Below are 24544 nucleotides of genomic sequence, written 5' to 3' on the forward strand. Positions count from 1 at the left end.
GGAAGTGGCAAACATTTTTGTTTGGAGCTAAAAGAAGAACCTGTGAAGAATGAGCTCAAGGAGCCCCCGGAGGGAAGTTAAACAGTAGCCATATTGAGCAACTCCAATTATTGACAATGATTAACATTTATAGCTTCCTCAGTGTATGTTAGGCCAGGCTTAGCACTTTACAAGATTATTTCATTTAATCCTCACAACAATCTTACTAAGTAATATATTCCATACCCCCCCCAATACATATGAGAAATCTGAGACACAAAATTCAAGTAATTTGCTCTTATGACTTGTGAACCTATTATCCCAGGCAATTATATGCAAACAATGATGTGGGAAACAGAGCCCAATAATTTGTCCACTGCATCCCTCCAGGCCATAATAATGGCTGTCTTGACCCCTGGTGGTAATTCATCTGTGCTCACCTGGTGTGGCTAGGGTCTTGGAGACCTGGTAACTCGGCCTTAAGTCCCTTAGTGACCACTCTGGTCAATAATTTAGTCAGATGTTAGGTCCCACCTTGCTAGCTTTTATAAAAACCCTCCTACTCTTCCTCCTGCCCTTGGTGCCAGCTGAAGATGGGAAGATGAAAAGGCCTGACCTATCCATGATTTCACTGGTAGCCAGAATTTCAAGAAAGAGTAAATAAAACTGTTAGGTCAGAAGGACACAAATTGAAGATGTAAGTCTTGGAATTGTCTGTGCCCGGAAAAAGGCCTGGTATAAAAAGATAAATAAACAAAAACATAAAGATTTCTGCTTCCTCTTTCCTTTTCTTGTTTCATTTGTTATCCTCTTACCAGCCAGCTTTTGCTTCCTCTTCCTCCTTATCTCCCCCTCCCTTCCCAATTTCTTTCTCTCCATCTTCATTTCCTGTTCTTCTTTCTAATTTGTTTACTCATCCTTTGGACTCACAAAAATTATGTTTTACTCATAGAATTATCTTGGGTTTTGTGGAAGGGAATGCCTTAGCATCAACTTTATGAAACATGGTATATTCTAAAAGCTGCCTTTTATTAAAAAAAAAAAAGTTAAGAAATATTAAGCTAGACTCCATTTTTGAAACTACAGAAGATCCCATCCTGATGTATGGACATTAGAGTTAGAAAAGGATTTCAAGATTGCTAATCCATTTCTCGTCTCATAGATAAGGCAAAGGAGGAAGTTGGGGAACTGGTACATTCCAAAGTACTTGGGGTGGTCTGTGTGGCTGATGGGAGGGACTGGTAGAGGTATGGGAGAGCAGTTGGATTGCTCCCAATCTTGTGAGACTAAACATTTATTATTGTTCTAAATCATCTGCCAATGACCAGAAAGTCTTATTTTTTCCCACTGTACCTTAGACTAAGATGTGATCCATATGCCGTTTCCAAGATGTCCAGACATTTTTGCTCCCAAAGAGTTGGTGACCTGGTCTGCACTGTGGGTGTGACTCTCCCATCTCAGGAACAACCACTGTTTCCCACCCACTCAGCCACATGGGCTGTTGAGACAGTATTTCTGCCCTGGAGAAGGGAAATCAACACTGGCACAGGTGGGGCGTCTCTTGACATTGTCCTCCTAGCTTTCCTTGCCAGACATCCTTTTCTCATGCTCTCTTTTTTTTCTCTTTTCCCTTCTCCTCCTGGTACAACTCCTTAAGTTCTTCTCTTTCTCTTTTTCACCTTTCCCCTCACTTCTCTTTTAGTGATGTCCAGTGCTGTCTGTGTGTTCAGTAGCCAGCACTCACTGAGCTTTTAGCATGTACCAGACAGCAGGCTGAGCTCTTAACACATGCTATCTTTTTAAATCTTTGTAATTTTTTGTACCTTGTTGAGTGACTACTCTCAGTATGTGGGCCTTATGGGGGAGAAAGTGAGGCCCAAGAAGGTTAAGATAATTTCTGAGTCACACAACCTGTAAATGGCACAGTGGGGGCTTTCTGACTCCAAGCTCATTTTCACAGCCAAAGCGTTTGCCACTTTCCACAAGATGCAGCAAGACCTCTTGTCTGTTTGAATTTTAGCACACGTTGGTTTAAACTTTCTGAATCTGAGGAACTCTTAGAGCCTGTGGTGCCCTATTTCTGGGAGGGGATCCATCCAGCCATATCTGGGGTATGTGAGTGCTTTCTGGGGGCTGACTGGACATTGTGGAACAAAGCATCTGGGGAACCAAGCTCTTCTCTTGGCCATCCCTGCTGTATTCATTCTCTAGGGCTGCTGTAACAAAACACCACAACCTGGATGTTTAAAACAACAGAGAGTTTTTCTCTCACAGTTCTGGGGGCCAAAGTCTGAATTCAAAGTGGTGGTAGAGTGGGTTCCTTCTGGGGGCTCTGAGGGAGAAACCACCCCTTCCCTCTCTCACAGCTCCCGGGCCTTACCAGCGATCCTTGGTGTTCTTTGGGTTGTAGATGTATCACTACAACATCTTCCTTGGCCTTCTTCCCTGTGCTTTGCTCCAATATCCCCTCCTCATAGGGATACCAGTCGTTGGATTGAGGGCTCACTCTAATCCCACTAGATCTTTAGCTTAATTAATCATGTCTGCAAGACCTTATTTCCAAATAAGTTCACCTTCACAGGTACTGCGTCTTAGCACTTCACCGTATCCTTTTGGAGACACAATTCAACCCACTGCACCAGATTTTATTTGCTTGGGTCATGGTGGGTCTGGCTGCGGAGTTATGCTTTCTGAGGATGGGCTTGCTTTGGCCACATAGACAAATTAGAGGAGAATGACATGTGCCCTTGACTGTTGAATTTGGCTCCCAGGGATGGGTGAACAAGCTTAATTCAAAGAGACATTACTGAGTCTTTCTGAACTCTACTCAGACCTTCACAGTTTCTAAGATTTAGTAATAATGAATGCTCTAAAGAGGAAGATTGGCAAGATGCCTCCCTATCAAATTTTCCTACCCCTGTTTTTTTCCCACCCTCTGCTCTAGTACTGATGAGGGAGAGGGCACAGAGTAGAAAGAACTGCTGGATTGTGAATTGCCTGAGGGAAGGCATGCTGTTTTACTGGTCCCTGTACCTCCTTCAGAGTTTTTGCTGAGATACATACTCGGTATGTGTTTGCTGGGTAGATGGTTAAAGGAGAAGGTGCATTCAGGGTGACCACACAGAAGTGGGAGAGGAGAATCAAAGTTGGTTTTAAATGCTCCCACACCCCTGCCCCAAATACATAACATTTCATACATGGGCTCCCAATATCTGGGCCAGGCTAATGCTGCCTGGGTCCCCTGGCTGAAGGTGTGTTCCATTCTGTTTTTATACTTGAGGCTCCTCACTGGCCAGATGGAGGAGGAGAACTCAGGAAGGTAGCATGTCTGGCTGCATATTCTGTATACTACCTTATGCATTGGGCCTATTACTTATTGCTCTCAGCCTCTCTTATCTGTAAACAGAATATAAGATATGTCTCCATATGAACTTATATTGAAGTATAATGGGCATACAAAAAAGTGCAGAATCCACAAATCAGCATCACACAAACTGAGGGATAGAATACAACTAGAACTCCAGGACCCCCCTTATATATATATATATTTTTTAATTTTTTATTAATTAAAAAAAATTACAGGAAAGAAACACAAATATTCCCAACACATACTGTATATTTTTTATTGGAAATATCCACACATACAGTTCAACCGTATTATATAATCAATGATTCATTATATCATCACATAGCTGTATATTCTTCACCATGATCATCTTTAGAACATTTGCATCACTCCAGAGAAAGAAATAAAAAGAAAGAAAAAAAATGAACTCATATATCCCATATCTCTTATCCCACCTTCTTGTTGACCACCAATATTTCAATCTACTCAATTTCCATGCATCTCCCACTATTATTTATTCATTTTTTATGCATCTGTCCATATGCAGAATAAAAGGAGCATCAGACCCAAGGTTTTCACAGTCATACAGTCACGCTGTAAAATCTGTATAGTTGTACACTTCTTTTTAAGAATCAATTTTGGAACACAGGTCAAAAGTTTCAGATACTTTCTCCAGCCACTCTAGTACACCATAAACTAAGAAGGGATATCTATATAATGTGTAAGCATAACCTCTAGGATAACCTCTCGACATTGTTTGATATTTCTCAGCCACCGAGAATTTATTTTTGTCTAATTTCTCTCTTCCCCCTTTTGGTGAAGAATGTTTTCTCATTCCCATGATACCACGTCCCAGCATCCCCAGGAGTCAGGTCCCATGTTGCCAGGGAAGTTTACACCCCTGGGAGTCATGCAGGACCCTCTTCCTGTCCTCTCCCAGGCATCATCCCACCCTACCCGGACCCGAGAATAACCCCCATCCCAATTTTTTTTTTCCATCCCAATTTCTACTGCCATATTTTAGTTTTGTTTTTTGAAGTCTATATGGATGAAAGCATAGAATATTTTGCATTTGGTTTCTTTTGCTTAACCTCATGTTTTTGAGCTTCATCTATATTGTTGGGTATAGTTGCAGTTTGTTGATTTTACTTGTTGAATAGTGTTCCCATTTGTAAGAATACCACAATTTAATTACCCATTCTACTGTTGGTAGACATTTGCATAATTTTCAGTTTTTGCCTAGGAACATTCTCACACATACTTTTTTGGTGGACTGGTGTTAAGAGTGGAAGAATTCCATCTAGGAGTGGAGCTGCTGGGTTATGGAATGTGACAATTTCTGAGCTTTACAGAATATGCTCAATTTTTTTTTTTTTTTTGCATGGGCATGTACCAAAAATTGAATCCGGGTCTCCAGCATGGCAGGCAAGAATTCTGTCACTGAGCCACCATCACACCACCCCGTGCTCAATATTTATTTATTTATTTATTTTTATGTAACAGATTAAGAACTTTTTTTTTTAATTAGAGAAGTTATAGGTTTACAGAAAATCAGGCAGAAAATATAGTTCCCATAGACCCCTATTAAGAACAATTGCATTAGTGTGGCACCCTGGTTACAACTGATGAAAGAATATTACAAAAGTACTATGAACTGTAGTCCATAGTTTACATTAGGTTACCCATGCTGAATATTTTAATGTTCATTTTTAACCTCACAGGGCAGTGAGGATTAGATTAGGTCAAGTGCTCAATTGGATCCCTGGGCCTCAGTACATGGTTAAAAATGCAATGGAGGCATAATACTCCATTAATTTGAAGCTCCATAATGGACTTAAACATTTTCATATTGCTTGTTCATTTAGGTTGTTTCTGTGGTTTTGTTCTTTTAGGAATGCTGCAGTGGATGGCTCTCCTTGCAGTGTTTTCTTCTGAAAACTTTGCTGTGGGATAAGTTCTAAGGATAGGTTTCCCTGATCAAAGAACATGTGGCTGTAAGAATCGCCACTCTTGGGAAGGCCTTGTGGGCTTGCCTAGGAGAGGGCAAAGAAGGAAATCTCTCAGACCACAGGGCAGAGGGCCGGGCTGTAAAGACACTGGGTTTCGTGAAGGAGGAGCTTGTAGAGGGTAGACTCGAGGATGAATTTTATAATTGGTGGTGTATTTTTGAGCAACTAAATATTTCCTTCCTTCGAAGAAAAACTTGGTAATTGGAAACCCAAGTTATAAGAACTTTAAATCAAGGAGAAGAAAGAAACCACAGGTGCAAAGCATGTTCCTTCACTTTATTTGTTCATTTTTTTTTCTCAAATATTAGTATAATTAAAGCTAAAAGAGGGGGAGGAGGCGAGAAGAGGTGGGAGGAGGCTGGAGGACTGGGAGAGGGAAGAGGGCCAGAGGCCCAAGGCGGGAGGGGCAAGGCAGGGACTGAGAACCGCGATGGGTTCTGGGTTGGCCCCTCTAACACTGGTTCCTATTGAAGCTCTTGATGAGCGGAGAGGACAGGCTCTGGTGGGAGATCTCGCAGATAAATTCATTATGTTTGTTGTATTCAGCCGCGGTGAGCGTCAGGATGCTGTTGAGGCTGTATGTGCTGTCCTTGCTGTCCTGCTCCGTGAAGCTGTTCTGGATGCCATTCGTCTGGGGGGCACCGTCCACCTTCCACTTGACATTGGCATCCCTGGGATAGAATGAGTTCACAGTGCACACAAGCGAGGCACTTCCAGAACTTAACTGCTCTGTAGATGGTTGGAAGAGGAAGGCTGATGGCTTAGCCACACTCCCTGAGGAAAGAAGCACAGAAGATGGTGTTGAAGGCACAGGAAGTTCTCTGTTTGGGTGTCTAGGCAGAACATGTTAGGGACAGACACACAGACAACAGCATGCTTTATCTGTATCATCGGAGCAAACAAGGCCAGGAAGTACAGTTATAATTTCAGTGGTTTTGAGTTACTCCTCATCTTCCCCAACCCTTTAAAAAAAAACTGTGGATTGCTTTGCTTTAGCTCTTTGAAGCCGTTTCTGAGGTTTCTTTGCATATTTTTCTGACCTGACCTTTTTTTCTTCAACTGCACTCAGAGCTGCAGGCACAGAAACCTACCCTACTTCAACAGAGCCCTCAGAGTTCAGAAGGCAGAATAGGAGCTGCCCCTCCAGGTGGAAGAAGATGAGGCAGCAGCTGTTTTCGGGGGAAGCCTCTCTCTGTCCTCACTGCCCCTACCCTCTTCCAGAACTGCCCAGTGGCAGGAACTGCCTTTCTCTCTCCAATGCGTCCCTTGGCTTGGGGCCAGATCTCCCTTGCAGAGTAGGCCCTGAGCCCCTGCTGTCCACAGATCACCCCTTTGTGATCCTGCCCACAAGTCTCCCACCCTTACATGGTGGCCTCAGTGTGAGTCCCAGGCCCTGGCCCCTGTCTGTAGCTAAATGGGGCAATTTTCAGCAGACCTGAAGTGGTGAGATGACTTGGGGTCAATTGTGGTCTTAGCCACCTGCCTAGGAGGAACTGGCTGGCTTCCGTTCTGACCTTGAGCAGCTGCCAGATGGCTCCCCTGGAAATTCCTCTGTGCAGGGACTCTAGCCCCTCAGCAGGACGGCAAGTCCCCCAAACAGTCCCCTTCAGTTTGCTCTCATTGAAAGTTACAAAACAAATCAAGAACCCTTTGCTAGGAGAAGTCAGCAGATACCGTCTCTGAAAAGCTAACCAGGCAGCTCACATAAGAAACTGAACATTTTAACCTTCTCTTTTTAACCATCATGACTAATATTTTTTTTTTCTTCAGAGAATTGTGTCAATTAGCCCTGACAGCAAATAATTTGGTCACTAGAAATTAAGAAGGAAAACATTCTGATATTTCTATCTGGGTGAATCATTTATAGGTTTAAATTTTCCATACTGCATTAAAATATTGAACAATTACCACATTAGATATGGACATTATTTCAAGCCTTCTTATTAGCTTTTAGCAGAACTTTAAACCTGTCAGGTTTTTCCAGACCAGAATAATCCTTCCAAAACAAAACCTTTGACATCAGCTGATGCTAAAGAAAGCCAAATTATTAAACTATTTTAGAGGCTATGAGATTAAAATACCCAGATTAAAAATTTTTTTATCATAGAATTAAGGTATTGAAAATACCTTTTAAGTTTTTAATTATTAAGTTTATGTTACTATTAGATATTTTGTACAACCTAAAAAATCATACTCTGACTCAAGCAGTTAAATTTTTGAAAATTAAAACCTGTCACAAATTTAGCTTATTTTTTTAATCGCTCTATATACCTGAATAATTTTTAATGCGAACTCAGTAAAAGTTATCAAGACCTGAGCAGGTTGACTGCTGCCAAGAAATTTTATCTTTGCTGCTGTGTGCTTTATCCCTGCAACAGCTATGTACATTGATCTCTTTTGGATTGAGCTTTTATCATTTAAGTAAATTTGATGACAGCATTATGAAATAATTTATATATCGTTGAAAAAATAAATTTAGGTTCTTTCTAGGCTCCTAGTGAAATTTTTAAGTAATGGAACATAATAATAGTTATGAATGTGAATTTTATACCTGAAATCACTAATCACTCAGGTTGTTAACTTTTTTTTTGCCACGTTAGCTCAAGCTCTGCCACATCTCACTGGAGGCATTATCTGTGTCACCGTGTGTCAGAAAGAGCTGGCCACGGCTAAGTTGAGTGGACTAGCGCCAGGCTGCCGTGGCTCTAGCAGCCAGGCAACCCCCCCCACCCCCCAGCATCATGGCCACGGAAGCCATTCAGTCATGAAAAAGCACTGCCAAGAGACCTATCGACCACGCTAGCTGTGCCACGGCCTCCTTGGCAGTCGAAAAACGTGGCCAAATAATAAGTGGGGGAAGAAAAGGACTAAATACTCTAACTAAAATATTTCCTGCTTTTCTACAGGTCTGTGGGCATTTAAAAATGCAATTATTTTACTTTCCTTCGTTGAAACATTTCTTTGAAAGTGGGCTTTTGGGGACAACAATCTTGCCATCGTTATCATAAGAGATCATTTCAAGTTTAGTCTAATATAAAAATTGGATTACAGCAAAAGGGAGCTAACCTGTCAAGGTCTTATTCTTACAGAATAACATGAACATTCTAAGCTGATTTTGGCAGTTTAGTACTCAGACTCTAAAACTGGCATTGCTTCTAATTCTCACTTAAGTTACTTGTTCTACATAGCAGTTAGGTATACTTTTCTAACTTTTTTGCTAGTTTGTAGTTCACACTATTGATTTTGTACAGTTATCCTATAAAATAATTTATCAGGCAGAAGAGAGAAAACAGACTAAGAAATACATTTTTCTATCATATATAATGAGCAAAAACCAAGAAAATATTTGGCAAAACTCAATGAAAATGAAATTACTTTTGTTCTTTAGAATTCCAAGGGTTCTTCATTCATCTAGACTAATTTTTTCCCTGAGTTTCAGCAGAAATCTCTTCTATTGGGGGCTAATAGGCTTTAATTCGGTTTAGATCAATTTTAACCCTTTTTTGGTCTCCCAACTCAAATTTGGAGCTGAGTTTAAATTTATGGAACTGATGATAAATCTGAAATGATTTCAATTACTCATCTCCACAAAACTTCTATTTAAGCTCTTAAACATAAGCTGGCTATCAGACCCAGATTTCAGAAGGCAATATAGAGGAAAAAGTACTTACATTTGATCACCAGCTGGGTCCCTTGGCTGAAGGTGAGCCGTAGGATTAGCTTAATTACTTTCCCCTCAACAAAAATATTTTTATGCTGCTAATTTTACTGGATTAACAGATACAGAGAAAATCTGGCAATTTAAATGCCACAGCCACTGACCGGCTCTTTGCTTTTCCTTGCGATAAACTGATTTCAATCCCTTTACTCGTCTGATCTTAGGAAAAGTCCCATTCTCTTAACTGACCTCAATCCATATCCCAAATACGAAAACCCCCAGTATTCACACACAGAAAACAATGAGAGAAGTGCACTTACTTTTGATCTCCACCTTGGTCCCACCACCAAAAGTAACCCACAGTGAGAGACCTAACACTTCCCTCCCTGTCAAAAACCTCGTCCCTCTATTGGAAACTAACAGGACTAGATCGGCTAATTCAGAGAAAAGTGCAGTTCTTTCTTCCTCATTCTCCCTACAAATCCAATTCACTTAAAAAATTCAATAATTTTTCAGTTTGCTCACCTACGAAGTTGGCAGATTTTCTGTTCTTTTCTGGTTAAATCACCAGAATGGTTAATTTAACCAAAATGTCAGAAACTCACACAATGATACAATGGGACAAAAACCTTGTGAAAAATTGAGCAAAAATATACTTACATTTGACTTCCAGTTTGGTCCTTTGCCAGTGAAGAAGTGTTTCTTCTTAATTTCCCTCTCTAAAAAACCTTCCCTAAGAGAGGCAGCAAGCCCCCTTCCCCAATTTAATTATTTTGATTCGGGAATCTTAAAAATTAGCCAACAGCTAGTCACCCACAGAACAACTTGCTTTTCTCTTTACTTAATCCGGAAATGAAATTTGTTACATCCCTGACATCCAACTGTTGAAAACTCCCAAAAAAGAGCTAAAGACAAACTAATTAGACAGAAACAGTGAAGAATCAGCGGGAAAAAATACTTACGTTTGAACTCTACCTTGGTCCCAGCGCCAAAAGTGTAACACAATGGTTTCTCTTCAAATCCCACTTATACAAAAACTATGTTCCCCTTTCTAACCATTGAGCCAGGTTCTGTCCAGAGCCTATTATTATGCTCCCTAGTAAATTTCTGAAACTATCACTTAGACAAACTCTTCTGACCCAGTGACTGGCTCTTGCTCTTCAGAGAAATAGAGAAAATGTGCAATTGATTAAGTTTGCTTACAGGTTTGATCTTTGCCCTGGAGGATGTCAGAGTCCAGTTTCAAGAATTCAGTTTATAGATAATTTTGTAGACATGAGGATCATAAGACAAAGAAAGTTGAGGGGAAAAATTTGGATTTTACTCACGTTTTATTTCCACTTTGGTTCCTGGGCCGAACGTCCACCACAGTGACAGCTCTCTGATGTCTCGCTGTACAAAAACATCATTCTCACTGAAGGAGAAGAGCCCGGGGCCAGCTGCTGAAGCTTAACCCCCTTTTCTAGCAGGTGTGGGAGCCCTGGGCCCTCCTGAGAGAGGGAAATATTCATTTTTTTAGGTGAGATCTAAAGTCCTAGAGGATAATATGTTTATGTCAGTGGCCTGACAGTCCCTTTCTTTAGCCATTTGCCACTTCTATTGCCTCCTCCCCCTTGCTCTAATGTAGGCCGGAGGTAAATTGCAAAGAAAAATAAGCACATTAAAAAGATAGCCATCTCTTCATGTCTCCTCTTGATGGGGAGAAGTGGTTTGCAAATGATAAACCTCATTAAGTGTCATTATGGAAATTTTTAGCTTTTCTCAGTTAATAATAATGACAGAATGTCTTCTCATGTGAACCTCTCCTTTGCTAAGGCGTTGTTTCCAAAATGGCAGACTAACTGTACACCAAATCAAGGCACATGTCTTCCTTTGAAATGTACTTGGAATTAAGCTACTGGTGACATGAAATGAAAATGAAGGTCAACAGAGTAGAAAAGTAGACTCTAGTTTGGTTGACTGTCCTGTTGTATAGGACAGGTAAAGCTCAGAAGGGCTATGGCCATGTCCACTGAGCTGAACCATGGCCATGCTGGTTTTGGAGCTGCCAGAGAATCATGGCATGCTGTGGTCTTTCTGCAGTTACCCCATCAGGAACACCAAAGCCCTCATTTTGCTTTGTGAACAGCTTCATTTACTGCGGTATTATTTCCCTCTTAACCTTCCACCCCTACCCTCAGCATACATTACTCCCACCATACTAAACTCCTTACACCTTTTTATGGCCTTCAGCTTTGAACACTGCCTCTGCTCAGAAACACTTTTGCCCACCTGGCTTAGCATGTGAATAACTAATTGTTTCTAAGTCTCAACTCAAGAGAGATTGTTTCTTGGATGATCTCCAAGCAGGGGACCAAACCATGCAGAGCACTGAGGCAGGTCACTGGGCCTAGAACTTCTAAATGCTCTTTTCTGCTGTCAGATTCTTTCTACCTTGCTGGCCTGTAAGATGGTTGATGTTTTATTTGTAATGCATTTGGGAGGACCTGTCTAGTATCTTCACTTGGCAAATGATTGGCAAAAATTTGTAGGATGAATGAAGAAACCAAACAGTTAAAAACAATAATAGAGCAGAGCTAATAAATTATAATGGAACTAAGGTCTAATCCTGACCTTTGCAATGGCAATTTTTATAAAAGAAATACATAACTGTAATTCTGAAGACTATGGATAGGTTTCTTTGATTCTGTCACCAGGAATTTTGATAGTTGCTTTGAACAGCAAATGAGCAGAGAGTCTCACCAAAAGATGAGGAAATTGAATTTATATGTTTATAAATATTATACAGATTATTACAGCATACACAACAAACTATCTTCAGTGGTTATCTGCTGGGATTACAGATTATGGTGTGAAGGGAAGAGGAAAGTGGCACTTTCTCTTTCTACCCTTTTGTATACTGTAGATTATTTAATTTTTAAAATTATGGGAATGCATTCATTTTATGGTTTTCAGAAACAATAACAATGTACCAATTTTGAAAAAAGTAAACTCTGATGTTGCCTAGTGAAGTCCACAACATTCATATGCAATGTCTAAATATAATTTTTTTAAGGATATACGCATATGTGAGTTTTCTTTGTCAAAATAAATACTTTTCTATGATCTTTAAATCAAGAGTGCCAACAAGGCAAGGTCTGTCCCTGGTTCTACCTAGGGGACAGAATTATTTTATAAGTGTAGAAGATGTGGGAGTGATGGGGCTGGAAATGGGAAAGAGGAGATGACATGGGTGTACGAGGGACATAAGGTCCTAAATGAGTAAACTGGAAATCTAATGTAAAGAGTGCAATGGAATGACTATTATAAAAAGTTATTTGCTACTAACAAAATATGATTATCATAAGAACACCTGCAATAAAAATATTTTATTGATCACACAATTATGATCAATATGAATGATTGTTGTAACATAAAATGAATTACTGAGACGTGCTGAGATTGGACGTGTGTGTGCTTCATTATTTGAAGGCAAAGGCGGTCTCAGAGGCCCTGCTAGGATCTCTATTCTACAAAGCGTCCATGATGGACATTGACAATATTTACTGAGGAAAAGCAAATTGTCCATAAAGCAGTGAGTGCCCTTTCAGATTTAATGTACAGGAGGGGTGGAAAGAGAAGCACTCCAACAAACGCATCACTGCATCTCTTCACATTTCACCCGCTAGCAAAGTTTGATTCTCAGAATAAACTGTAAACTGCCAGTGGAGGGGAGAGAGAAAAGGAGAGGAAGGAGAGAGAAATAAACTAAATGCACATCTATAAATCATTTTGAGAACTTTTGATAAGTTGTCTTATCAATGTTCCTCAGATATAACATGTCAAGACATGTTATTTTTGCTTTATTTTTTAACATGGGCAGGCACTGTGGCACAGCAGGTGAGATTCAGCCACTGAGTCACCCTCCCACTGCCCTATTTTTGCTTTTCCTTTGACACAACTAACCAGTTTATTTGGTGAAGTGCCCCTTACAGACATTAAATCATCTAGTGTATCAGGGACATAGTGTCACAATTTTTCTCTGTGCAAGGCTTGAGAGATGGTAGCTTCCCTACCTGGCTTCGTGTCTGGTAATCCATCCTGAAGTCTGTTATTGAAATTTTTTTCCCCAACTCATCAGTCATCGTGAAGTCCAACACAGGTGATTTTTTGCCCCTCAGCTTGGCTTCTCCTTAGGATTGTAACACCTGACATTTTTACTTGATTTAAGTTGATATACCAAGAGGCAGAAGTTTTGAGATTTATATCCAGTGATGCTTAGAATTCAATCAAGCGCCTGCTTTCGGTACTAGAGTCACGATTGACATTTTCTAAATCCTCAAGGGGCAAGGCTGGGCCCCCTTTGTCAGAAAGAGAAAGGCCACTTGAGAAAGAGCTGCTTTTCTGTTGCTTTAGAGAAGGCCGCTTGAGAAAGAACTGCTCTTCTGTTGCTTCAGAGCTCTGTCTGTTTCACTCATCTATGAAGAAAGATGTGCTGAAAGTAGAAAATTCTGACCAAGTGAAAATGTGCCTGCAGAAAACATGACTCTAGATTCTGGTTCCACTCTGAAAAATGTAGACTTTCTTCTTGCTTCCAAGAGGAGGGACATTAGGCTGTAGGTTTTTCTACTTCTTAGAATGAAAGAGAAAATAGCATCTGCGTCAGGGTTTACTAGCTTTGGGAGGGGCTCAGTTACCAAAATTTACATATTGAGAGCTGTGGTTTCCAGCTGGACTTGCATGAGTGGTGATGAGACGAGCCCCTTGAGCGCTGCCGTAGAGTTCCCTAATCCTCTTCAGTCTTCCTCTCTGACCATCAGTTCCAGGCTCAGCAAAAAAACCTACCATGGTCTGCTATTGTGATCAGACTAGTTCTGTACAAAGCTATGAAACCAGCAAGTTCTGGTCGGCTCTCACACTTTCTGCCCTCTCTGTCATCAAAGACCTCTGGTCTGTCACCAACCCCTCCAGGTCTTGCTCATTTCCATTAAAGGTCTGGACCCCAGAGGTTTTCTGCCCACCATCCCAAAACTGCTTCATGCTTCGGATATGCATATCCTGAGTCTCATCTCTGAAGAATTTTGAGCTACCTCTGCTTTCTGCTTCCACTGATGCTGTTATTTGGCTGCTTGGATCAGTTACATTGGTTACCTTTCTATATCTGCTTTATAAATTCTAATATCTTGTTGCAGTTGACTCCTGCTCAGTTCTTCCTGTCCTTGTTGGGCTTATTTCTTAAAAATCATTTTTTTTATATATATTTTAGGGTTTTGGGCTTTTGTTTTCAAATGGGTTGTTGTTGTCATTGACTGTTATCTTTAATCTGCTCTCTTCACCTGGATTCTCCTTTAACTGGTTCCTTGTGTTCCAAATGGGGTTAAACTAGTGGCTTCCTGGCTCTCCCTCTAATCCTCCTATACTCAGGTCTTGGGAAGAAGCAGCAAGGTCTACCACTTCCCACTCCCCCAAGTGCCCTGGCAGTTCTGGTCAAGACCTAGACTTGGTTCCAAACTGAGGACAACAGAGAGGATGACGGCAGGCCAATAGGAAAAAGAGAGATTGAAACAAGGAACAACTTGGACTTTAAGTTCAGTTACGGATCTGCCTCTCATGCTCTCAAAATCCCCCTTGAAATGAGAGATAAAATAGAAAAACATTAATAAATGTATAACATAGTTGGAGAATCATGATTGGAATCCATTTAGGAGAACAGATACTTTGAGGAAAACCTCAAAAATTTAAAATGCGCGATTGAATTGATGGAGAAACTGTAATCTAGAAAATTCTATTGTAAAAGCAGGAGGGGCTGTTGGATTAGCCAGGGCTAGTCTTCTGCACAGAGCTGGAGAAACCTACCTCAGTCATCAGGGGCTGGGGTTGGAGAAGCGGACAGTGGCGGAACCCAGCAAGCCCACATCTGCTGGTATTCAGAGATCTTGGCACTCAGTTTTCAGGCTGAGTTGAGAGCAATGGAAATTAAAAGGGGTAAGCTTAGTAGGCACGGAATAGCAATAGGATAGAAAACTTCCAAACCATTAAGAGGAAAAAGGCTGACAAAGAAAACTAAACCAATCCAGCACAAATTCAGGAAATTCAGGAAAGAGGAATCAGAAATCAAGAGGAAAGCATGATAAATCAAAATACTAAATGAGACGGAAAAGTCAAGTCTAAATAGAGCAGTCACAAACTGTTAAGTAAATTATCCAAAAACCTTGGAAATAAATTTTAAAAGATGACTGTTCCTTCAAAATTCACTTGATTCTCTAGGGAGAATGAAGCTAGTTTGCGTTCTATTTACTATTGACGGAATCCCAAATTCCATAAAGTTAGAGGTCAACCTAGAGAAAGTTGATACCATGAAAATGATAAAGTATTTGTGTCTGGTAGAGAAGATAATCCCTTGTTAGGTTTGAAGGCTTGGAGACAGACTGATCACAGGCAAGGGAATTTATTCAGGCACCAGGAAGGTGGGGGTTTGAAGTCAGACTTCAGTCTGACGGGGAGGGCAATTACCGGATCTTTTATAGCTGAGGGACAGGGCATTGAGAAAAAGTGGCCCGAGGTTTTGGCGGGTGTGGGAAGATTTGGCAGGTACGGGAAGCTGGGAGAGCGATCATTGATGGGGTTTAAAAGTTAAAGCCGCTGCAGTCATTCAGGGCTAAAACTGCTGGAGAGCGGATATCAGGAATGCAGCTGCTGCAGGGCAAGTATTGGAGTCAGAGGCTTATTGCAGGAAGGCGGGTGTAGCATCAATTATGGAACTGCTGTGTGGGAATATCCATTAAGGGCTAGTCACATCACTGGGGAAGGGGTCTTGCCTAACAACCGCAATGCTTATGGTTTTATTGCTCTATAGAAAATTAACCAGCTCTGCATCATATTTACTAATCTTATTTCAGCCTTGATAGAGACGTGTGTGTGTAGGCGTGTGTGTACATCCTTTGAAACAGGTTTGTCACTAACTGGTTCTGTCATTAATACATTTTGACACATGCTTATAATATATTAGTATGGGAATTATATTTTAGTTTTTAAATTATGCTTTGACAATGTTGGTGAGGAAGTTTTCTCACTGGAAAGACAAAGAAGACTTGATAAAATACAAATCTGGCTATATATGATTTATATGAAATTCATTTAAAACAAATACATGAAATGGCCAGAACTAATGCAATGAATAAAGGTATGTCAGGTGTACCAGTTTGAAGCTATTATGTACCCCAGAAAACCTATGTCCTTTAATCCTCATTCAGTATTCCTGGGAGGGATCCTTTTTTTATTGTTTCCATGGAGATGTGATCCATCCAATTGTGGGTGATAACTTTGATTAGATGGGTTCAATGGAGATGTGTCTCCACCCACTCAAGGTGGGGTTGCTTACTGGAACCTTTTAAGAGGGAACCAAATTGGAAAAAGCTTTAGAACTGACAGAGCCAACAGAGCCCATGCAGCCAGTGACCTTTGGAACAGAGGGAAAACACCCCCAAGGAAGTGTCATGAAATGAGGAAAGAAAGCTAGCAGATATGGCCATGTGAGAGACCTGAACTTTATCAGCCCTTTCTCTGGAGTTAAGATATCTTTCCCTCAATGCCTTAATTTGGACATTTTCATGGTCTTAGAACTATAAACTTGAAACTTAATAAATTCCCCTTTTTAAAAGCCATTCCTCTTCAGGTATATTGCATTCTGGCAGCTTTTAGCAAACTAACCCATCAAGCAATTTCCAATTGAAAGAAAGCAGGAGTGACAATATGTAATAGCAGAAAAACAGAAATAGAGGAAAAACATTTCAAAGGATGAAAAATATGTTAAATTATACAAAATGGTCAATTATAAGACTGAAGAGGTCAGACCGTGGGAAATATGTTTGCAACAGCTTCATTTATTCTTGTACATATCTTTTGGGGACTCTGCAATCAGAGAAATGAGTTCTGTGATTTCCAATTTTCCTAGCAACAGGCGATAGGGGGGGTTTGGGCCCGAGGAGAAATGTGTCCTCTGGGACTTAGTGATCGGGGGCAGCAATGCTGAGGGAGAGGGTGTTGGGAGAGGGATGTGCTGAGGGTCAGATCTCTCCTGGACTCCTGCATGTCGCTGGAATGGCCGGTACCTCCAAATGTCTAGTTTATGCCATGCTCACCTCATGTTCTTGTAGCAGGAGCAGTCCAGTCAGGTCGCCGTTACTGGGTGGACTGAAATGTTTTCATCATCTGTGTCTCTGTTCTCAAGATTCAGGTTGCAATACGGAGGTCTGCTTGGCCTAGCTTGCATCAGGTGTTCTCCCCTGGCCAGGAAGGAGGGCCTGATGACATCCTCACTTGACTGCAAAGGATAAGAAAGAAGTAATTTCTCAATGGGGAGGTCAGGGTGCTCTTAGGTAACGTGAGGATGCAGGTAACAGATGGGATGAGCATTACTTTCTTGTTTTGCTCAGTACATTTGAAGTCAAAGCATTTTGTTTATAGGTAAAAGATACAACTTTCCAAGAAGATTTAATAGCAATGTACCTTTATACTGAATACCCCTGCATCAAAATATACAAAGAAAATAAAATGTTACCACGACACAATAAGAATTTGAGAAAGCATAAATTCTAATGAAGACTTCAACACATTTTTTTAAAAAGAAATAGCCATGTCAAGTAGACAAAAATAAATATGAATATGGGAGATTAGACCCAGACAATAATAACAAAACTTGACTTGCTCTACCCCTTCTTCTTTCCCTTGCAGCTATGTTATTCTCTCTTGTGTGGACCCACAGAACTCACCATGTTGTGAGATAAATGTTTTGCCTGGCATCAGTCTGTTAAAGATTATCTGACTCCTTCTGAAGTGTGTTTATGTAAAAAGGGACATCTCAAAAAGTAGCAGAGAATATTTCTGTTTGGATTCTGTAGTTGAGAAACACAGGTTTCAAATAGTTTCCTTCTGACCTCCAAACCAACTCCCAATAGAAAAATAGAAAAGGGCATATGCCTCAGTACATTCTGATATATATGGATATTTATGTGTATGTGGAAATTAACAGTGAAAATATAATTTCCTCAAATATCCTTAGTATATTTACAACATTTGGCTATATAGTAGGCCAAAAAGAAAACAAAACATTGTCCCAAGTACAAATCATTTTGGTAACATTCTCTTAATTATGATGCAGTAAAACTAGAAATCAACCATAAAATAGCCAACTAAAAAATTATTGACTTGGAAATAACAAAAATACATACTATTCCAAAAAGCTAGAAATGAAACAAACGAAATTACAGTGCAGTAGATTGTTTAGAGATAAATAACAAGGAGAATGCTACATATCAAAATCTATGGGATGCGGCCAAAATGGTTCTCAAGTCAAAATGTATTGTTTATTTATTTATTTTTATTTGTTTTTTTTGTTTTTCTTTTTTTTTACATGGGCAAGCACCGGGAATCGAACCCGGGTCCTCGGGCATGGCAGGCAAGTACTCTTACCTGCTGAGCCACCATGGCCCGCCCAACGTATTGTTTATTGATAAAAGAGCAGAGACAAAATATAAAGAAGCTAGTATTAAATGCAAGAAGCTATTCATAGACCAACAAAGTAAACCAAAAGAAAGTAGGAGGAAGCGATGTAAAAATGAAAACAGAAGCAAATGAAAACACACAAACAAAAAAGGTAAGTTGGGGAATAAAACCAAGTATTCTAGTTTGCTAGCTGCTAGAATGCAATATACCAGATACAGAATGGCTTTTATAAAAAAATCTTTTATTAACTTTAAATTAAAAAAAATGACAACAAAGAAACAAAAACATTCTTAATATATAATCATTCCATTCTACACATACAATCAGTAATTCACAATATCATCATATAGTTGCATATTCATCATCATCATCATTTCTTAGAACATTTGCATCAATTCAGAAAAAGAAATAAAAGATAACATAAAAAGAAATAAAATGAAAACAGAAAAAAAATTATACATGCTGTACCCCTTACCCCTCCCTTTCATTGATCACTAGCATTTCAAACTAAATTTATTTTAACATTTGTTCCCCTTATTATTTAATTTTATTCCATATGTTCTACTCATCTGTTGACAAGGTGGATAAAAGGAGCATCAGACACAAGGTTTTCGCAATCACACAGTCACATTGTGAAAGCTATATTATACAATCATCATCAAGAAACATGGCTACTGGACACAGCTCTACATTTTCAGGCAGATCCCTCCAGCCACTCCATTATATCTTGAATAACAAGGTGATATCTACTTAATGCATAAGAATAACCTTCAGGATTGCCTCTCAACTCTGTTTGGAATCTCTTAGCCATTGACACTTTGTCTCATTTTACTCTTCCCCCTTTTGGTCAAGAAGGTTTTCTCAATCCCTGATGTTGAGTCTCAGCTCATGGTTCCATGTACTTATGTTGTTCAACCAACTATCTATATAAGTTATATTAGGACATGCACTAGTCAAAATACAAATTTTGTACCAAATAAACATTTTTTGCTTTAGTCTCACACATAAGTTGAAAGTTTAAAATATTAATTACCATCAATTTTCAGCATCCTGCAGTAATGACATTCCTTTGTTCTTCTACATGCAAAAACATTTTTTAAATTTGCACATTTAGTCACTATCATTATACACTCTAGGCATTCCTAGATTATACCATCTCAATCTTTATCATATATCTTTCTTTGTGATTTCATTTGTGCCCCCAGCCCTCCTCCCTCTATCATTCTCACATTCAGCTTCATTCAGTGTACTAACATTATTGTATTACAGTAAGGTAGCATTGTGCAATCTATTTCTGAATTTTTACATTAAATCCTGTTGCACAATCCATATCCCTTCAGCTGTAGTTACCCAATATCTACCATATTTCTATCTCCTGATGGTCTCTGTTCTTAACTGAAATTATCCAAGTTCATTCACTAATGTTAGTTCATATCAGTAAGACCATACAGTATTTGTCCTTTTGTTTCTGGCTAATCTCACTGAGCATAATGTCCTTAAAGTCCGTCCAAGTATGAAGTTACATACTTCATAACTTTATTCTGTCTTACAGCTGCATAATATTCCATCATATGTATATGCCACAGTTAGTTTAGACACTTGTCTGTTGATGGACATTTTGACTGTTTCCATCTCTTGGTAATTGTAAATAATGCTGCTATAAACAAAACCAAGAGCTAATAAATTCCCATTGTTTAAGCCAACACATTGCATGGCATTTGCTTGAGTAGCCACTGAAACTAAAACAGCAGCCAAGGAAACTAAAATTAGAACTTGGATGGCAATGACAAACACACAGTATGTCACTGGCTCTCTTCTCTACCCAGGATATCCTACCTTTGAACTCCATGAAAAATAATATTATTTATCTTCTGGCATCATTTTTTTGGATTTCAGGGGGCATCCTGTGAGAGCTAACATTCACCATTGTGCCGTCAGTGACTAACAAGTACTTGGCACAAAGTGGGTGCTCAATAAATACTGACAAAGTGATTGAAATGAACTCGCAATGTTCAGCAGCTTCTTGGCGCTGGCCACTTCCGCCGCTCCTGTTCTCGCGCCCCCTGGTGGTCAGGCCCGGTGGTGCCGCCTCAACCAAGAGCGGCCCTGCCCTGCTTGAACCAGGAAGATAGTCTGCAGCTGGGACACAAGTTGGGGCCCTGTTGGGCTGAGGAGAAAGGAAATGGGCTGAGCGCCTCCCTGGGGTTTTGTAGGCTGTGGACTGTTTGAACTGGAGGAGAGAACAGCTCCATTCATTACGAAGAGCTAGAAACTGGACCCCTAAGAGAGGAAGTGATTCACTCAAGTCTACACGGCCGGGAAAGGACTAGGCTGCATGCAGCAGCAGGCAACTTCCTGAGGGACTTGGCAAAATCTTTGCAAACCAAGAAAAATTTGTGAACAGTTGCTATCTTGTGCCTCCAAATCAAGCTGGGGGAATTTTAATGCATTTCTTGAAATCCAGTGAAAGAATGAAAAATGACAGTGTGCAACCTGAAAATATGCTTTTCTCTTGCATGGCAGTTCCAGGACTATCCATCCATCCACCCATCCAGTCCACCCATCCACCTATCCATCCATCCATCTATCCATCCATCCATCCGTCTGTCTGTCTGTCTGTCTGTCTATCTATCTATCCATCCATCCATCTATCTATCTTTTATCTATCTATTAGAATATCTCTTTACAGTATGAATTAGGAGGAGAACTTTTTTGGCTGTGGGTATGTACCTTTTACAATTTAGTAATTTGTCTTCACATTTAAATTCCTACCAGAGTGGTAAATCTCATAGGAGAGTTTCCCTTTCTCTTCATCCTCTCCAACACTTGATGTTTTCAGACTTTTTCATTTTTTTTGCCAGTCATACGGATAATAAATTGTATCTCATTGTTAATTTAATTTGCATTTTCATAGTTATTAAAAAGTTGATCATTTAGAAGTGTTTATTGTTATTAGCTACTGTTGTGAATTGCCTGTTCATAATGAATGCCCACTTCTTTTTGCTTATTTACTTTTCTATTTGTTTACAGGAGTTTCCCTTCTCTTCCTCCTTTCCGTGTTATTCCTTGATAACTGAATCTCAGTTTCATGCAAGGCAAGATGATCTTAGCCAAAAAATGAATTTCCCAGTTTCCTCCTAGTCAGCACCAATGAGACATAATTTGCAGTCTGTTGTGAATTTCTGGGAGAATTCTGACTTCTTGACGAAGGCATCACTGCTTCTTTCTCCTTTGGCTGCCGTTTGCTTTTTTTTTGGCCTGGAACGTGGTAGAGGAGCCATCTAACAACAATTAGAAAGAAAATCACAAACTAAAGTGCTGTAATAGGCAGGCAGAAGTAACTTGGGTCCTGAACTGAACTGCCCACTGCCCCCTCCACCATCTGTGAGGAAAAAATATACCTTAGTCTATTAGGCTTCTCTTCTTACATTTCAACTACATGCAGTTGAATGACATTCTGATATTACTTTCTAATATTTTCTCTTAGATTATTGCACTAATGTTTTTAAGTGAATATCTTCTATAATTTATTGTAAAATCACTGTTTTGAGACAATTGGGGAAATTTGATCAGAGACTGGGCATTAGATTATGTTAGGGAATTACTCTTAATTGTTAAGTAGCTTAGTTGCCTGGTAGTTAAAAACTCCTTATCAGTTAGTAATGTACTGATGCTATTATTAGATGAAATACATAATGTCTGAATTTTAAAAGAACCCGTGTGTGTGTGTGTGTGTGTGCGCGGGAGAGAGAGAGATAGAGATAGATAGATAAAGAGAGAGAGAGAGAATGTTGTAGGAGGCAGTGGGATGGGGGATATGGTTGAAACAAGTTTGGACAAATGTTGAAGGTGAAGATGCATTATTCACTGTGTTTGTCTTTACATGTTATTGAACATCTTCACAAACATTAAAAATAAAAATAATGAAAAAGGAAACAGTCATATTGTTCACAGACTACACACAGAAGTTAGGATGCAGTTCTGAAATTTCATCAACAGATGGGAGTATTGTATAAGTTAACAAGCCTATGTATGCTTGTTAATATGCTTGTTCACTGACTACACACTGGAGTTAGGATGCAGTTCTGAAATTTCATCAACAGATGGGAGTATTGTATAAATTAACAAGGCTACACATGCTTGTTAATATGTAGATTATTGTGCAATCTAGGTAACAAAATGATATTACAAGCCAGGACAAATACTACTGCATTAGACAAAAAGTCGTGGAAGATTCGATGAGCAAAGATCAGATACACAGAAATCATAAATTATTTTTAAAATTATAAATGATTTATATGGTCTTACAAAGACTATAGGTGGAAAAGTAAAATAAAACAAAACCCCACAACTATAAACTTACTGTTTATTTCCTTGGCTTTTCCCCAACCTCATCTCACCCATATGTATTTTAACCAATATTTTCATATATTTATATGTATATATTTGCATAATTTTAACAACAATTTTGCATTTTGCTTTAAAATGATATGTCATGAACTTTTCTTACATCGTTTTATAGTCTCTTGACAACCATTTTTAGTTGGTGCATTTCAATCTATTGAAATAACTGCATATTATAAGAGATTTCATGACTATAACAATAGGCAACGTTTCATAAATTCTAAAATGTTTCATCAACCAGCACCATTGCATTTTAACAGGATATCTAAAATATCTTTAAGAAACAGCTGTGGTAGGCATTTGACATCTCCGAGGAAGATGGACTTTGGGTGTAGCATGATGTCCCCTGTTGGCCGACGGATCCCTGGCCCTCCTATTTGCCCTTTGGCCACTGTCTTGTCACTAGGGAGCCATGTTGTGCCCTGACTTCCTCTTTAGGCCCAGGCACCCCCTCCCCTGGCTGTGGGGGCACCAGCCTTGAGCCAAGGGAACCATGAAACCTAGTCCAGAATCTCTGTCTCTTTCTCACTCTATCCAGTGTGTTGAAAGCCTTCCCCTCCTCTTCATTGTCCTCCTCCTCACCTTCACTAAGCCGTCCCATCCTGAGTATTGACAGGCCTGGAAAAGAGAGATGGAACTCAATGAGACAAGCTTTGTATGTCCTAATGCAGTGTGTCCTCGGCTCACATGCATCCTGGAGAGCATGTGTAAAGCTGTAGCTTTAAAGCTGGACTCGAGACCTTGGGAAGCTGTTTGGGAAGTATGGTGTGGAGGTTCTTAATCTGTGGTTTTCCCAAGCATCCAGGGGAATCTGAAGCAGACATATTTACAATAACCTTTGATAATCCTCATGGGTGCCATGGTCTCCAGATGTGTATGTATCATTTTGGGACTACATATTTCTGGAGAGGAGATCCATAGATTATATTCAATTCTCTGAGGTGTTTCCTGTGCCTGCCCAAGCCAAAAAAAAAAAATCTCTAAGACAAATATGTCCAACCGAGGTGAGGAAACCTGTTTCTTGACAAATTCATGGGGGTACGGTTAGCAATCCAACTCTCCCTGCCCAGACCTGGGGGGCTTCACTGCCCCATCATAAGCGCAGAGGTCAACAATTGCCTAGTTCCCTTCTCAGTTTCCCAGGAGCCGTGCCTTGCCAAATCAGGGTTGGCAGGTCAAGGAGAATGAGTTAGTGTATATACAGCATGCCATGAGGGATGATGGGCTTCTGCTTTCCCTGCCCTCACCCCTGGAAGAAGTCAAAAAGCAGGATGATGTGTGGCTTGACAGCACAGAATTGTGTTAGGCCCAAATTAGACCCTCCCTCTGTTACTGCCCTCTGTGCCCCTGGCTCTGTAACACACAGAACCTCCTGCCACAACTCCCAGCCCAGAAAGCTTAAGCAGACAGCCAGAGGAGATGATGGATCTTCACATCCTCTCCAACACTTGTTGTGCCCTCTTTGTTTCAAAGTGACCATTCTAGGTGAGAAATGACATCTCATTGGGATTTTGACTTGCTTTTCTGTAACAGGGAAGCTGGGTATCTTTTCATGTGCTGTTTAGTCATTTCTATTTCTTCTTTGGAAAAATGTCTGTTCATGTCTTTTTCCATTTTCTGATTGGATTGTTTGTCTTGATATTTTGGGGTTGTGTGATTTTTTTA

General features: G+C 40.0%; 1 gene segment (V, D, J or C); it reads right to left on the bottom strand.

Annotated features, from left to right (window-relative positions):
- Positions 1 to 5595: 5595 nt before the first annotated feature.
- On the bottom strand, positions 5596 to 13131 carry LOC143661334 (immunoglobulin kappa constant-like). The segment is given in 3 exon segments: positions 5596 to 6108; positions 10321 to 10384; positions 13048 to 13131. Coding segments are annotated over 3 exon segments (456 nt in total).
- Positions 13132 to 24544: the final 11413 nt, after the last annotated feature.

Source organism: Tamandua tetradactyla, chromosome 17 (genome assembly GCF_023851605.1).
Source record: "Tamandua tetradactyla isolate mTamTet1 chromosome 17, mTamTet1.pri, whole genome shotgun sequence".
NCBI lineage: Eukaryota > Metazoa > Chordata > Mammalia > Pilosa > Myrmecophagidae > Tamandua > Tamandua tetradactyla.